At 36.3% G+C, this 14,546-nt stretch overlaps 1 protein-coding gene across 2 annotated transcripts in view; it reads left to right on the forward strand.

Moving 5' to 3' along the window:
* Positions 1 to 14,546, forward strand: part of PALS1 (protein associated with LIN7 1, MAGUK p55 family member) — a 115,189-nt gene that overhangs the window by 58,850 nt on the left and 41,793 nt on the right. For both annotated transcript variants that reach the window (XM_021004732.2, XM_021004734.2), the window contains exons 3-4: positions 11,585 to 11,793; positions 12,855 to 12,932. In XM_021004732.2, the coding sequence (XP_020860391.1) occupies positions 11,585 to 11,793; positions 12,855 to 12,932 (287 nt within the window). The remainder of the gene's footprint in view (positions 1 to 11,584; positions 11,794 to 12,854; positions 12,933 to 14,546) is intronic.

Genomic DNA, 14,546 nt, shown 5'->3' on the forward strand with positions numbered 1-14,546 from the left:
TTAGTCTTCCAAAATTTTGTTAACTAAATGTTTTTGAGAGCCATTCAGTTCCAAACCTTACTGTATTGACACATCATCTGTGTTATTTAAAATATAAGTTATAAGTTAGAATTATGCCATTATTTACTATGTTAGATGACTACAGAAATGATTTGGGAGTTGAAATGGTACAGAATGAGCTACAGAAACAAGCATCTTTGACACAGGAAAAGCAAGATAGATGATTGATTTGACATTAAAACCCATAAAAATAATATTTAAAATAAATGTCATGGGTTGGTCACTATCTGAGCATACCTTTATGGGTTAATATAAGACATGACTCACTTCTGTTAATTTTGGAAGAATAAGGAAGGCTTCTTATTTTGTTTAGAGTCTAGAATCTAAAGAGTGCAAAGAAGAATATCATTGGTACAAAGGAAAGCAGTAGACAAAAAAGAACACCAAGAAGAAAGGAAAAAAGGGCTTTAAAATAAAAGGAGGAAAAAAAAGTACAGGGTGTATTTTAAATGAATTTCAGTCTCAGGTATGGTCTACATGTTAAATATTCCTCCATATAATTTAACTTTTTCCTCAGTATGTATTTTTCATATTATTGCCTAGTCATGTAGGATGTGGTATTCAGTGAATGTTGCTGTAATTTTACCTAGCACCGATAAATTTGATCTTAAATGGTTTAAGAAACAAAATTTTTTTTCTTTTTTAAAAAATTATTTTGTTAAGCATTTCCCAATTACATGTAAAAATTTTTTAAGTCATTTAAAATTTTTTTTGAATTCCAAATTCTCTCCTTCCCCGCTTCTTGAGAAGTCAAGCAGTTTGATAAAGATTTTATACGTGTGTGTGTGTGTGTGTGTGTGTGTGTGTGTGTGTGTGTGTGTGTGTAGATATAGGCGTGTGTGAAGTTAGGCAGAACATATTTCCATATTAACCATGTTGTAAAACAAAATTAAACAAACAAAAATAGAGTAAACAGATGTATGCTTGAGACTGCATTCTGAGTTCATCACTTCTCTCTCTGGAGGTGGTAGCTTTTTTTCATCAAAGGTCCTTCAGAATTGTCTGATATCAACGTCCTGATCAGAGTTGATCATCCTTAAAATATTGCTGTTACTATGTACAGTGTTTTCCTAGTTCTGCTCACTTCACTTTGTGTGAGATCATATAGATCTCAGTTTCTGAAAGTTTCTGAAACCACCCTGCTCATACAGTACAGTAGTATTCAATCACAATCATAACACTAAACTTATTTAGCCATTCCCCAATTGATGGGCATCCCTTCAGTTCTCAGTTCTTTTCCAGCACAAAAAAGCTGCTATGATTACTTTTATACACATAGGTCCTTTTCCCTTTTCTTTGATCTCTTTCAGATATAGACCTAGTTGTGGTATTGTTGGGTCAGTGGGTGTGCAGTTTTATTGCTCTTTGGGCATAGTTCCACATTATTCTCCAGAATGGTTGGACTAGTTCACAACTCTGCCAGCAATGCATTAGTGTCACATTTTTACCACATCCCCTCCAGCATTTGTCATTTTCCTTTTCTGTCATCTGTCATTTCCATTTCTTTTTTAATAGTATTTTATTTTTTCCCACTTACATGTCAAGACAATTTTTAGCATTCATTTTTACAAGATTTTGAGTTCCAAATTTTTCTCCCTCCCTCCCCCCCATTCCTAAAATGGTAGGCAGTATGATGTAGGTTATATAAGAAGAAACAGATCATAAGGGGGAAAAAAACTTTGAAAAAAATAGTGCAAAAAAGTGTGCTTTGATCTGCATTCAGAGTCCATCAGTTCTCTCTCTGGGTGTGGATAGCACTTCCCTCCTGAGTCCTTTGTACTTGCCTTGGTTGTGTGGCTCATAAGAGTGAAGTCATTCATAGTTGATTATCATACAATGCTGTGGATACTGTGTATGATGTTTTCCTGTTTCTGCTCATTTCACTTTGCATTAGTTCGTGCAGGTCTTTCTGGGTTTTTTGAAATCTGCCTGCTTACCATTTTTTATTCCATTATATTCACATACCCAAGTTTGTTCAGCCATTCTCCAATTGGTGGGCATCCCCTCAATTTCCAATATTTTGCTGTCATAAAAAGGGCTGCTATAAATATTTTTGCACATGTAGGTCCTTTTCCCTTTTTTATGATCTCTTTGGGATATAGACCTAGTAGTGATATTGCTGGATCAAAGAGTAGGCACAGTTTGGTTGCCCTTTGGACATAGTTTCAGATTGCTCTCCAGAATGGTTAGATCAGTTCACAACTCCGCCAACAACGCATTAGTGTCCAAATTTTCCCACATCTTCCCCAACATTCATTTTCCATTTGTGTCATATTAGCCAATCTGATAGGTGTGAGGTGGTACTTCAGAGTTGTTTTAATTTGCATTTCTCTAATCAAAAGTGATTTAGGGAAAAAATGTTATTTAGAGCACTTGTTCATATGCCTGTAGGTAGCTTTGATTTCTTCATCTGAAAACTGCTTTGTTCATATCCTTTGACCATTTATCAGTTGGGGAATGACTTATAAATTTGGCTCTTTTCTCTGTGTATTTGAGGAATGAGGCCTTTATCAGAGACACTGGCTGTAAAGATCGTTTCTCAGTTTTCTGCTTTCCTTCTAATCTCAGTCGCATTGGTTTTGTTTGTGTGCCATTTCCATTTCTAACTGATAGTGTGATGTGTCATCTCAGTTGTTTTAATTTGCATTTCTCTAATCTGTAGATTTAGAACATTTTTTATGTGACTATTGATAGCTTTTATTTTTTCTTCTGAAAACTGCATGTTCATGTGCTTTGACCATGTATCAACTGAGGAATGGCTCTTAATTTTTATAAATTTGGTTTATTGTTCTGTGTATTTGAGAAATGAGTCTTTTATCGAACTTGCTGTAAAGTTCTTTCCCCAGTTTACTGTTTTTCTTCTAAATTTGGCTGCATTGGTTTTGTTTGTGCAAAAAAAAATTATTATTTTTAAAACCTTTATTTAGTCTGTATGTTATAGGATTAAATTATTCTAACACAACCAGTGTTACTTATTAACATGAGATCATAAATCTTTGATAGCTTCTACCAGTATTTCTGAACTGTAGAATTTAATAATGCTGGCACAGCCAAAGATAACTAGTGTTAATTAATATGAGTCATAAATCTTTCATTGCTACTACTCATTATTTCAGCCTGAATTTTATTTTTGTTAGAAGTAATTAGGCATATTGATGTTGGGTCTAATGTCAAAATTAGTATGCTTCACCTGGGAATATATTTGCAAATTGTTAAACCTGGAAGAAGATTGGAAATTGGTTTTGAATTTTTCCAAAAATTATTATTGCTATCTATTGTTTTCACATTACCTACAGTTCTTACAATATCCTTTCACCCTCCCCCTTCTCCTTTTAGAGAGTCATGCCTGTGAATACTTCTCTCTCTCTTGGGTTGCTATGAGGATAAAATGAGATACTTGTGAAATGGATTGCAAACCTTAAGAATAAATATGATCATGGTGATGATTTGAGTTGTGGTAGGAACTTCATTTTTTAAGGCCCCTGCCACCTAGGCTAGGCTAGGCTATTTTTTTCCTCTAAAAAGTAATAAAATTGTCCTTGAGACGTAATTGATCTTGAAGACTAAGGCTTGAACCATTGGTTTATTAACTTATTGATTCCTTGAATGCAAAATCTTAGCACAAGAGGATGTGGGCCTCCTCACTCAGGTTTAATAAATTCTTCTAACGAGGTACACACCATTACAGGCAGGAGAATCTACTTAGAAATGAATCAGTAGTGTATCCTCTCTGAATTTTCATGCTTTCTGTGTTGTTGCTAGTAGACCTCTTTCTTGTTAATAGTTAGATGGACTGCTGATTCCTCTTTTTGTTCAAATCTAGAAACTGTAATGCTGGATCAGCCTGAGGCTAAAACATTTTTTATTTAATTTGTAAATATTTACATGCATTTGTGTTTTCTATTCTCATAGAAGGTAAGTTCCAGGAATGTAGGGGCTTTTTCCTTTGTAACCCTAGTGCCCTGCCACCATAGTGCTTGGCACTTAGTAAATGCTTAGTAATTGTGGCTATGACATTTCCCTGTGAAGCATATTATTTAGCAATAATGTCTATGTCCTAGCTCTTTGATAACTTTCATACCTTTTTGACAATTAAAAAATACCATTACCCAATTAGGTCATTTGAAATTTTAAAAAAAGACAACATTCAATCTAGGATTGCCTAAATTTTTGTTTTATTTCAGAAATCATGAATGTGTTTTTGAGACTAAATGTTCCTGCTTTATTTTGATTTTTGCCAAATCTCTCTTTTCATTGACATAGGGAAAAATTTACTTCTCAAATAGAGGGTAGAAACTCCCTCTGTTAGTGTGGGGTTTGCATTTGCTCTACAACTTAAGAGTATTACAGAGTTATCTGGAGCAGGTTAAAGGGCTTGCCTAGAATCACACAGCCAGTATGTGTCAGATGTGGATCTTGAATGGTGGTCTGCCTGACTCTAATCAGTATGTTCTGCTTACATTTGTATTTACTATTTTATTTTAGTTAAGAATTTTTGCAGAGGGCAATTAAGAGAAGGTTGTTGCCAGCAATACCACTTCTAGGGCTCTATACCAAAGAGATCATACAAATGGGAAAAGGACCCACATGTACAAAAATATAGCAACTCTTTCTGTGGTGGCAAAGAATTGGAAATTGAGGGGATGCCCATCAATTGGGGAATGGCTGAACAAGTTGTGGTATGTGAATGTAATGGAATACTATTGTCCTATAAGAAATGATGAACAGGCAGACTTCAGAAAAACCTGGAAAGACTTGTATGGACTGATGCTGAGTGAAGTGAGCTGAACCAGGAGAACGTTCACTCTCATGATGTTTCCACATCCAGAGAAAGAACTATGGAGTCTGAATGCAGATGGAAGCATACTATTTGCTCTTTTTTTCTTCTCCTTTTTCTTTTATTTCTTCTTTCTTGTGGTTCCTCCTATTTGTTCTAATTCTTCTTTACAACATGACTAATGTGAAAATATGTTTAATAGGGATGTATATAGAGAGCCTATATCAGATTGCATGCTGTCTTGGGTAGTGTGGGGGGGGGAATTTGGAACTCAAAAGCTTGTGGAAGTGAATGTTGAAAACTAAAAATTAATTAAAAAAAAAAAGGTCATCAATGATACTTCATGTATATTCAGAAGAAAGAGCTTTGAATTTGGAGTTGGAGGACCTGAATTCGGGTGTTGCCTCTGCCACTGTATGATTTCTTTGGGTCTCAGTTTGCTCAGTTGTAAAATGAGTGAATTAATGGCTTTTATGGCCTTATTCATTTACAATCCGTCGTACATTTATAATATCCTCTATAATTGAAACGTTCACTGCCCCATCCCCCATTTTAGTCATGGAGGGGGAAGATACTACTAATTTACAAGAGCATGTGGACATTAGTTAAACAGAATGAGAGTGCGTGGATATGGATATATTCCCATCTGCATTGTTGGCAGAGTACTTAATACTTGTTTGGTGTGGAATTATTCTGTTTACATTGTTGTAGTCATTGTGTATATTCTTATTCTTTTCTTCACTGTGCTTACTTCCTTAAGCATGGGTTCATGTAGCTTTTTTTAAGCTTTGCTATATTCTTCACATTCATTATTATTATTTTTTAAGTGAGGGTTCAGTGACCTGCCCAGGGTCATACAGTTAGTAAGTATTAAGTGTCTGAGACTGGATTGGAACTCAGGTCCTCCTGACTCCAAGGCCAGAGCTCTATTCACTGCACCACCTAGCTGCTCTACACATTCATTATTTCTTACAGCAGTTGTATTCCATCACATTCATATACCACAGTTTGTTTAACCATTCCCCAGTTGAGGGGGATCTGCTTTGTTTCCAGTTCTTTGGTATTGTAAGTGCTGCTATAAATATTTTGGTGTATATGGGGCTTTCTTATTAAAGGCTTCCTTGGAATATAAGCACAATAATGGAGTGTTTGAGGATATGGACACTTTAATCCCTTTACTTGCATAATTCCAGTTTGCTTTTCAAAATTGTTATACCATTTCAAAGCTCCACTATCAATGTGTGAGTGTACTTATCATCCCACCATTTTTTTTTGTCATCTTGGACCGTTTGTGGGACATAAAGTGAAACTTTAGAGTTGTTTTGATTTGCATTTCTCATTATTGTGATTTGGAGCATTCTTTCATGTAGTTTTGAATACTTTGCATGTCTTTTGAGAACTGTTCATATCCTTTGACTACTTATCTGTTTAGGAATAGATATTAGTCATATGTTCATATATGTGCATTTTTTAATATGTCTTGGATACCTAACTTATAGAAATTTGATATTTTTTATTTGACTTTTATCCTAAGTTCATAATTCTGTCTGTAGAAAAGCTTTTCAGTTTTGTGTAATCAAAGTTATCTTTTTTCCTTGTAATTACTTCTGTCCTTTGTTTGGTTAAGAATACATTCCATACCAATAGCTGTGAAAGGTATGTAATCTCTTTTCCTTCTAATTTTTTTTACAGTGTAATTTTTTTTTATTTTTTCAAGGAGAGGTTCATATTTTTAAAGGGACCAAAAAAGATATAATAGACACATTTTCTTGATCAGAAATCAGTAATATTTTGACGTGAATGATAAAATCATATTTTCTTGTCCTTGACTTTATTTCCTGAGATTTTTCTCATCTTTAATGTAATAATGAAGACATTATTTTTATTGTTCTTTGTACTGTGTTCATCCTGCGATTAACTTTATCAGAATTTGTTCCATCAGGCATTCTGTGTGTATTATTGATCCGTATATCTTCTTGATCAAGCTGCATATGTATAATAAACACTGTAAGTTCTTTGAAGCATCTAGTAATTTGTTTTGCTTACTCATTTTACATTTTAAATGGAAACTTATCTAAGCAGGAAGAATAAAAATATTTTGGGCAGCTATCTATTCCTCCTAAGAAGGTTTTCTGGAACCTTTCTCAACTAAATTGATTTTTTGAATGCAGCCCATGGAATTGATCTCACAATTGTCTGTTTTTCCATTTAAATCAGACTTTTAAAGTTTGTCAAACTACTGAGTTCCCAACTCATAGGGTATTTGAATTGGTGTACTGTTCAGACTTACTGAGAAAAAAGCACAGCACTTGCCTCAGAGGAAATAATATTTTCCGGTTTCTTTTTCCTAAGCCTAGCTAAGCTGCATGTACTCTGTGACACATTACTTGGATGTTAGATATGCAGATCCTTATAAATTAGATAAAATGAATTTTTAAAATATTCTTTTTTAAATTATAAACTTGACAAACATCAACAAAGATAAAATGAATTTTTAAAATATTCTTTTTTAAATTATAAACTTGACAAACATCAACAAACATGAACTAAAAAGAAAATAATAAAACAAATTGCATTTGAAACAATTTATTATATGTCCTCATTTTTAAAATATGTGCATTCATTTTAACATGATATTAATAACAACAGCAATAATGGTGACAGTAATGATATTACTGGTAATGGTATTTATAGTATTTCATTTGATCCCCACAACAACCCTTGAGAGGTAAGTACTATTATTAGCTCTGTTTTATGTAGGGAAACAGGCTACAGGAGATTTGAAACTGAGGCTTGTCTTCCTTTTATTCATGCATTTCAGTCAGAATCCTGGAAACTGTTTCTATAATCTGATGGGTCACTCTTCTTCCTTCTTCAGTGAGTTGGGTACATGGCTTGAGTATGTGACTCCCAGTTTTTCGTTTCTTCCTGAGTCTCCTTCCGTCATTCTAGATTCCAACATATATATTGACTCTCTGTTAAATACCCATACTACTCAGTTCCTCACCCCATTTACTCCCCATGAACTACTTCCTTTAACCCACCTCAGCAACACAAAAAGATGGTCATACATTGCCTTACCTCCTCCCACAAATGTAATAGGTTCATATTCAAGAGTTCCAAAATCAGCTTATCTGAAAATAAGCTATTGACTTTCCTTCTTTGCCTCTGCCTTCCCTTACAAAACCCTGCTTTTTGCTTTCACTGTGACCTGCAGTCACAGTGTCACTCAATTCTCCCTAGGTGATCTACCCTTTTCTAGCCAGTCTCTCCTCTTTTCCCCGTCTTGACCCCTTGGTAAACCATCACAACTCTATAATGTTCTCCTCTCTTGCATCTTTATTCACCCCTTAATCATATTGCAGATTACCCCTTGCCAAACCTCAACCTTGGATCACTCCCTCCATTCTCCATCTTTGCTTCTATTGATGTGGGGAGAAAAATCACACAGCCATTCTGACTAGGTCTAGTACAGATTGATATTACACAACCTTAACTGGGCCCTCACTGCTGCTATGCAGTCGTACTATTCCTCCCTTATCAACTCACCACAGCTACTCCCCACAACAGTTCTTCCAAACCTTTTCATCTCTCTTCAGATTTCTCCAGGTCCCCTCACCTTCTCATTTGAGATCTTTGCCTCATATTTTACAGGGGGAAAAAGAGACCATTTACTATGAGCCCCTTCTTCTCTCCTTTTTCTCCTATCAGATGCCTTCTGACACTGCTTCTCCCTTACCCCCTTCTCACATGATGAAGTAACTCCTTCCCAAAGCCAACCCTCTTAACTGTTCAATCAGTCCCAATCCATTCCATCTCCAGATAGCCCCTTTTCTGATCCCCATTCTGTCACTTATTTACAACCTCTCCCTGGGTCTGCTGGCTCATTCCCTAAAGGCTATAACTGAAGAAACCCTCCCTTGATCCTTCCACTCCTTCTGTCTATTGTCCCATATCTCTTCTGCCTATTGAGACTAAACTCCTTGAGAAGGCCATCTGCAATAGGTGTCTCCAGCCCTCTCTCCTCCCATTCTTTTCTCTTTATAATCTTCCTTCTGACATTTCCACAGAAACTGCCTTCTCCAAAGTTAGTAATGATCTCTTAGTTGCCAAATCCAATGGCCTTTTCTCAGTCCACATTCTCCTTGACCTTTCTGTAGCCTTTTACACTGTTAATCATCCCCTCTTCCTTGATATTCTCTTCTCTCTAGGTTTTTAGGGCAAGCCTTTCTCCTGGCTCTACTTCTACTTAATCTGACCAGTTTGCTAGATCCTCTTCCATATCACACCTTCTGACCATAGGTATCCTACAGATTCTGTCCTTGACCTTCTTTTCTTCTCTGTCAACACTACTTTACTTGATGATCCCCATCAACTCCCATGTATTTAATTACCATTTCTATGCAGATGATTCTCAAATCTACCTTTCTTGCCCCAACCTCTCAGCTGACCTCCTATCTTCCATTCCCAACTACTTTTCAGATATCTCAAATTAGATGTCCGGTAGACGTCTTAAGCTCGATATTTCCAAAATAAAACTCATTGTCTTTCCCCCAAAACCCTTTGCCCTGTTCTACCTTCTCTATTACCTGTAGAGGGCAGCACTATCCTCCTAGTTCCTTAAACTAAAAGCACAGACATTGTCTATGACTCCTCACTATCTCTTAAGCTGTTACCAAGGCTTGTCGATTTTACCTCTATAACATCTCTCAAGTATGACTTCTTCTGTCCTCTGACTTTATCACCACTCTTGTGCAGACCTTCTTCACCTCATATCTGGACTATTTTTGCAACATCTGCTGGTGAAATCTGCCTGCCTCAAGTTACAATCCATCCTCCATTCATTCATCAGAGTGCTTTTTCTGAAGCACAGGTGCAACCATGTTATTCTCCTACTCAGTAAAATGTAGTGGCTCCCTTTTGCCTCAGAGATTAAATACAGAACGCTCTGTTTGGCTTTCAAAACCCTTCTTAGGCTAGCCCCTTTTCAGTCTTCTTATACTTTAGTCCCCACTACATACACTGGCTCTCTGGCTATTGTGTGACTTGAGTCCAAGTAGGCATTTTCTCTGCCTCTTCTTCCCCATCTGCTTCCCTGGCTTCCTTTAACTTCCGGTTAAAACCTCATCTTGTACAAGAAACCTTTCTAAGCACCTCTAAATTCTAGTGCTTTCTGTCAATTAATTATTTCCTACCTGTATATAGTTTGCTTTATATATTTTTGTTTGAATGTTATCTCACCTCTTTAAATTTTAAGTTGCTTGAGGGCAGGGACTGTCTTTTGCATCTTTTTGTATCCCTAGGGCTTAGCAGAGTTCCTGACACATAGTAGACATTTAATGAAAATTGAATAATTGAAGTTAAATGATTTGTTCCTGGTCACATATCTAGGAAGTGGCTGAAATCAGTCTTCTGATGCCAGGTCTAGTGCTCTATCCACTTTGCCACCTAGCTAGTGTATTTCCAATGCATTCTTGTTCTTCTGTGTTCCTTTATGAACTTCCTTCTACACCTTCATGCATTTTTAATAGCATTCCTTTTGGCATCACTATCACTACTCCCAGCCGCACACTAATTATGTCTGAAAATTGGCCCCATTCTAGTCTTCTTATCTCTCTGCCAAGAGGTTTAAAACATGATTATTGTCTAGTGTTATGATTGGTTATTTCTGTAATCTGAATTCTCAAGTCTTTCACAGTTGTTTTTCTGTACAATATTGTAGAGGTATAAATTAGTCTCTTGTTTTTACATTATTCTCTTGCATTCTTTTTGCTTCTGACCTTCACAAGTCACTTAACTAACTAGTTACTCACCAAAGTTTTTCTTTATTATCTGACAGAAGCCCCTAACTCTCTGTTCCTTTGATAGAGAGATAACTGATTTACCTGGAGATCAGCAAGCTTTTCCCCTGGCAGTTACTACCCTTTCTCATTTCTCAAGGTTCTCTTTAATGACATTATTCAGCTAAACTCAGGAGAAGGTAGAAATCTTTATCAAGTACATTAATTGCCTAGGCACCTGAGATGTGTTAGATATAAAAACTATAGTCTTTATTCAACTGAAATTTATCTTTATGTAACATTTCCAGCAGCAAGTGACATTTTTTGGCGTCTAGATGGAAGAAAAACTTTAAAAACTAACATAATCGGAGCAACTAGGTGGCACAATGGTTATAGCACTGGTCTTAGAGTCAGGAGGACCTGAGTTCAAACCCAGCTGTGTGACCCTAGGCAAATCACTTAACCCTAATTGCCTCTCCCTTTTGCCGCCCCCCCCATCCAGTAACATAATCCCATGAAAATAAACTTATACAGAGGCACTTAGTGCCTCTTCGAACTCTTGAACACCTCATTATGTCTCAGTAACATTTGAATGCATCAGCTGTGCTATGCACAGTTCAGTATTTAATATTTATAATTATGACCCTGAATAATCAAGATTTGAAAATATGTTCAGTGTACTGTGTTCAAGAAAAGCATAGAAGTTTTAGTTTAAATCTTCATGTAAGAATCAAAAGTAACCAATATAAGCAATTCAAAAGAAAGGAACTGTTATCTGGAAAATTTACATTCCTAGAATCCTTGTATTCCCAATGATGATAATGCTACTCTTATCAAATAATAAAAAATTTTAGAATACTATTACTAATTCCAATATTCTGCCTGCTGAAGTAGAATACCTTGAAAGAACATATTTTGCAAATACAAGTTAAATGATTAATATTGAATAACTTTTCCCCCCTGCCAGAAGTGGAAGACCTGTTCTCTTCACTCAAGCATATTCAACATACTTTGGTAGATTCCCAGAGCCAGGATGACATTGCTCTGCTTTTACAACTTGTACAAAACACTGATTTCCAGAATGCATTTAAGATACACAATGCTGTCACAGTGCATATGAATAAAGCCAGCCCTCCATTTCCTCTTATCTCCAATGCACAAGACCTTGCACAGGAGGTATGTATTCTGTATGCCTTGTTGACATTCTGATAGCCTTATTTTCCTTCTGGGACCAGCATTTTCAGGTGTGTAATATTAAAACAATTACATATTAACAATAATAAAAGCTTCTATTATGGAAAGTTGAATGTGGTTATTTTTTGAAAGGTTAAATTTTCCATGCTATGTTATATAAAAAAATTTATTGCCATTTGTTTAATCATCTATAAAACCTGCCTTACAAGTCTATAATAATCTTGTTAATACTAATATTAGGTACTGTAGAGATAAAATTAATTTTTTTCTTGTATTTTAAAGGTTGAGTCAGATAAAATGACCCAGCCTTTAAAATACAAGGAAAAAAAAATTAATTTTGTCAAATTCACTCCTGATCATTTAAGTTCTGTTCTTCTGGCTGCTAGATGCTAGTGTCTGGTGTCTATATTTACCTCTGCCTATCCTAAGATCACTGTAGAGTCATAGCTTTAGAGTTGGAAGGGACCTGAGGAGGACATGGAGAGGGGGGTCCAACCCCCTTGTTTTGTAGATGAGGAAATAGGCACAAAGAACTTCCTGTTATGTAAAAGAGCTGGAATCAAGTTTGAGCTCAAATCTAGCCCTCTTGGCTCTCTACATACTACTTAGGTGGCATATTTTAGAATCATAAGATTTTAGAACTAAAAAGCTTTTTGCAATTGAGCCATCTCCATCCCATGATTTTACAGATGTAAAAAATGATAACCAATCCATATTCAATCATCTTAGTAATGAGAGCTTACACGAGGAGGATTTCATTCAGGAATATGTCTTATGATCTATTGTATTTTGTGAGGAATGTTGCTGTTAAACTAGCTTAGTTTTTGCCACAGTGATGAGATTGAAGCCTCAGTATAAGCCTTGTTTCTGCTTGCTGTCTTTCCTGGATCTTTTGTTTTTGTTGTTGTAGCAGCAGCAGCAGCAGTAATAGCATTTCACCTTTTTTATATTTACTACCTTCTATCACTAGCCTCTTTAAGTATTGCTTGATAGGTGTGTACTGCAGTCTAGAAAGATTGAACGGTTCTCTTTTTCTTTTGTAGGTACAAGCAGTTTTGAAACCAAGCCATCAGAAGGAAGGACAGGAGTTAAACGCTTTGCTAAATGCTCCTCATATTCAGGTAGAAACTAGAAAAATATTCTATTGGTGAATCAAACATATCTTATTACCATTTAGCTTTTATACAACATATGCCTTGCCTTTATGTATTTATGAAGTGAAAACCACTCAATTAATTTTTCTGTAATGTATGCACTTTTATTTGAACTTTGCTTAAGCCCTTATACATTCAGAGCTCCTTATCTCATCCACACGCTGCAACCAATCTCATTGAATTCCTTAGGTGGATTGTAAACATGTATGTTGGCAAGAGGGGTAGGCAGTGAGTGAGCAGGTAGAGAAGGGAAGGTGCTGGTATGGTTCTAACCAAAACCCCAACCAAACAAAAGTCCCACATATTAAGGCAGAAGATACAATTAAAAAAAAAAGTAAGTAATTTACATATGTGTAATACTATTATGACCTTCCCAGCTTCTGCCACTAATTTTAAAGTCGATTTCTTTTTGTAGAGCAAGGCAGAGACAGGTAACTCCATGCAATTTCTGCAGTACCTTTTTTTTTTAAAATTCAAATATACAATCAGAATCCTGAAGATACACTGTAGAATTTTGGAGATATTTGCCTCCAGCCTACTTAGACTGTTCCTCACCTTCACCAGTTCAGTTTTTAAAACCTGAGTCACACACCAGAAAGAAAACAGCCATGCCAAATTCATCTTATTTGGGGGCAATTATCATATCATACCCTTGGAAAAAACAAGTAATCAACAACAACAACAAAAATCCGTTTAGAAGTATTTGCTATGTATAGTGGAGGACCCATGTTGTTGATCCACATTTTGTGAAAGATGGAGCCTCCAGTCCAGATTTAAGCTCAAGTGGGGCAGTTATCTTGATTTTCTCTGTGCAGGTGTCTAGGACTGTAATCTCTCTGTGTCTCCTGTCATCTATATCTCAAAGCATACTTGTGCAGTATGGTATTGCTTTCCCCCCTAAGCAGTGCTTTTTATTGGTGGTAGTGGGGACTAGGATGGGGCTTCAAGGAAGGAGTGCTGTGTTTCCCAGTCTTCTGGCATGGTTGTAGTGATGGTGAGTGATTGCTCAATGACATCTATGCTAGAAAAATTCTCATTTGTACAGAGTCTTTGGTCATGGAACTAGAAAACCAGTCCATCTTGTGTCAGGCACTCCACGGTGATTTTGGCAGAGTTAAACTCCACCTCTGGAGATGACTATTTCTTTGATGACCAGGCTTCACAGCTTCCTCTGATGGGCACTGCATTTTTTTTTTTGTGAGGTAATTGGGTTTAAGTGACTTGCCCAGAGTCACACAGCTAAGTGTCATGTGTCTGAGGCCAGATTTGAACTCAGGTCCTCCTGACTCCATGGCCCAGTGCTCTATCTACTGCCCCATAGCAGTGTAATTTTCTATTCGGAGATGGATCTCCATGTGCTGGCATAGGTTGGCCTGTTGTGTTATCATTACAGGTGATAATATTATACTTCATGATTGAGTGGAAGGTAAAAATATATGTGTGTGTGTGTGTGTGTGTGTGTGTGTGTGTGTGTGTGTGTGTGTGTGTGTATAGTTTTACACAGGATTCCATGCCTAGACAGTGATATTCAAAGACTGTTTCTCATTGCCAGTGGTGATAACCTGACCCATTAGGGAGCTC

The sequence above is a fragment of the Phascolarctos cinereus genome, unplaced genomic scaffold (genome assembly GCF_003287225.1).
Source record: "Phascolarctos cinereus isolate Bilbo 61053 unplaced genomic scaffold, phaCin_HiC Scaffold_3;HRSCAF=262, whole genome shotgun sequence".
In the NCBI taxonomy this organism is placed as follows: Eukaryota; Metazoa; Chordata; class Mammalia; order Diprotodontia; family Phascolarctidae; genus Phascolarctos; species Phascolarctos cinereus.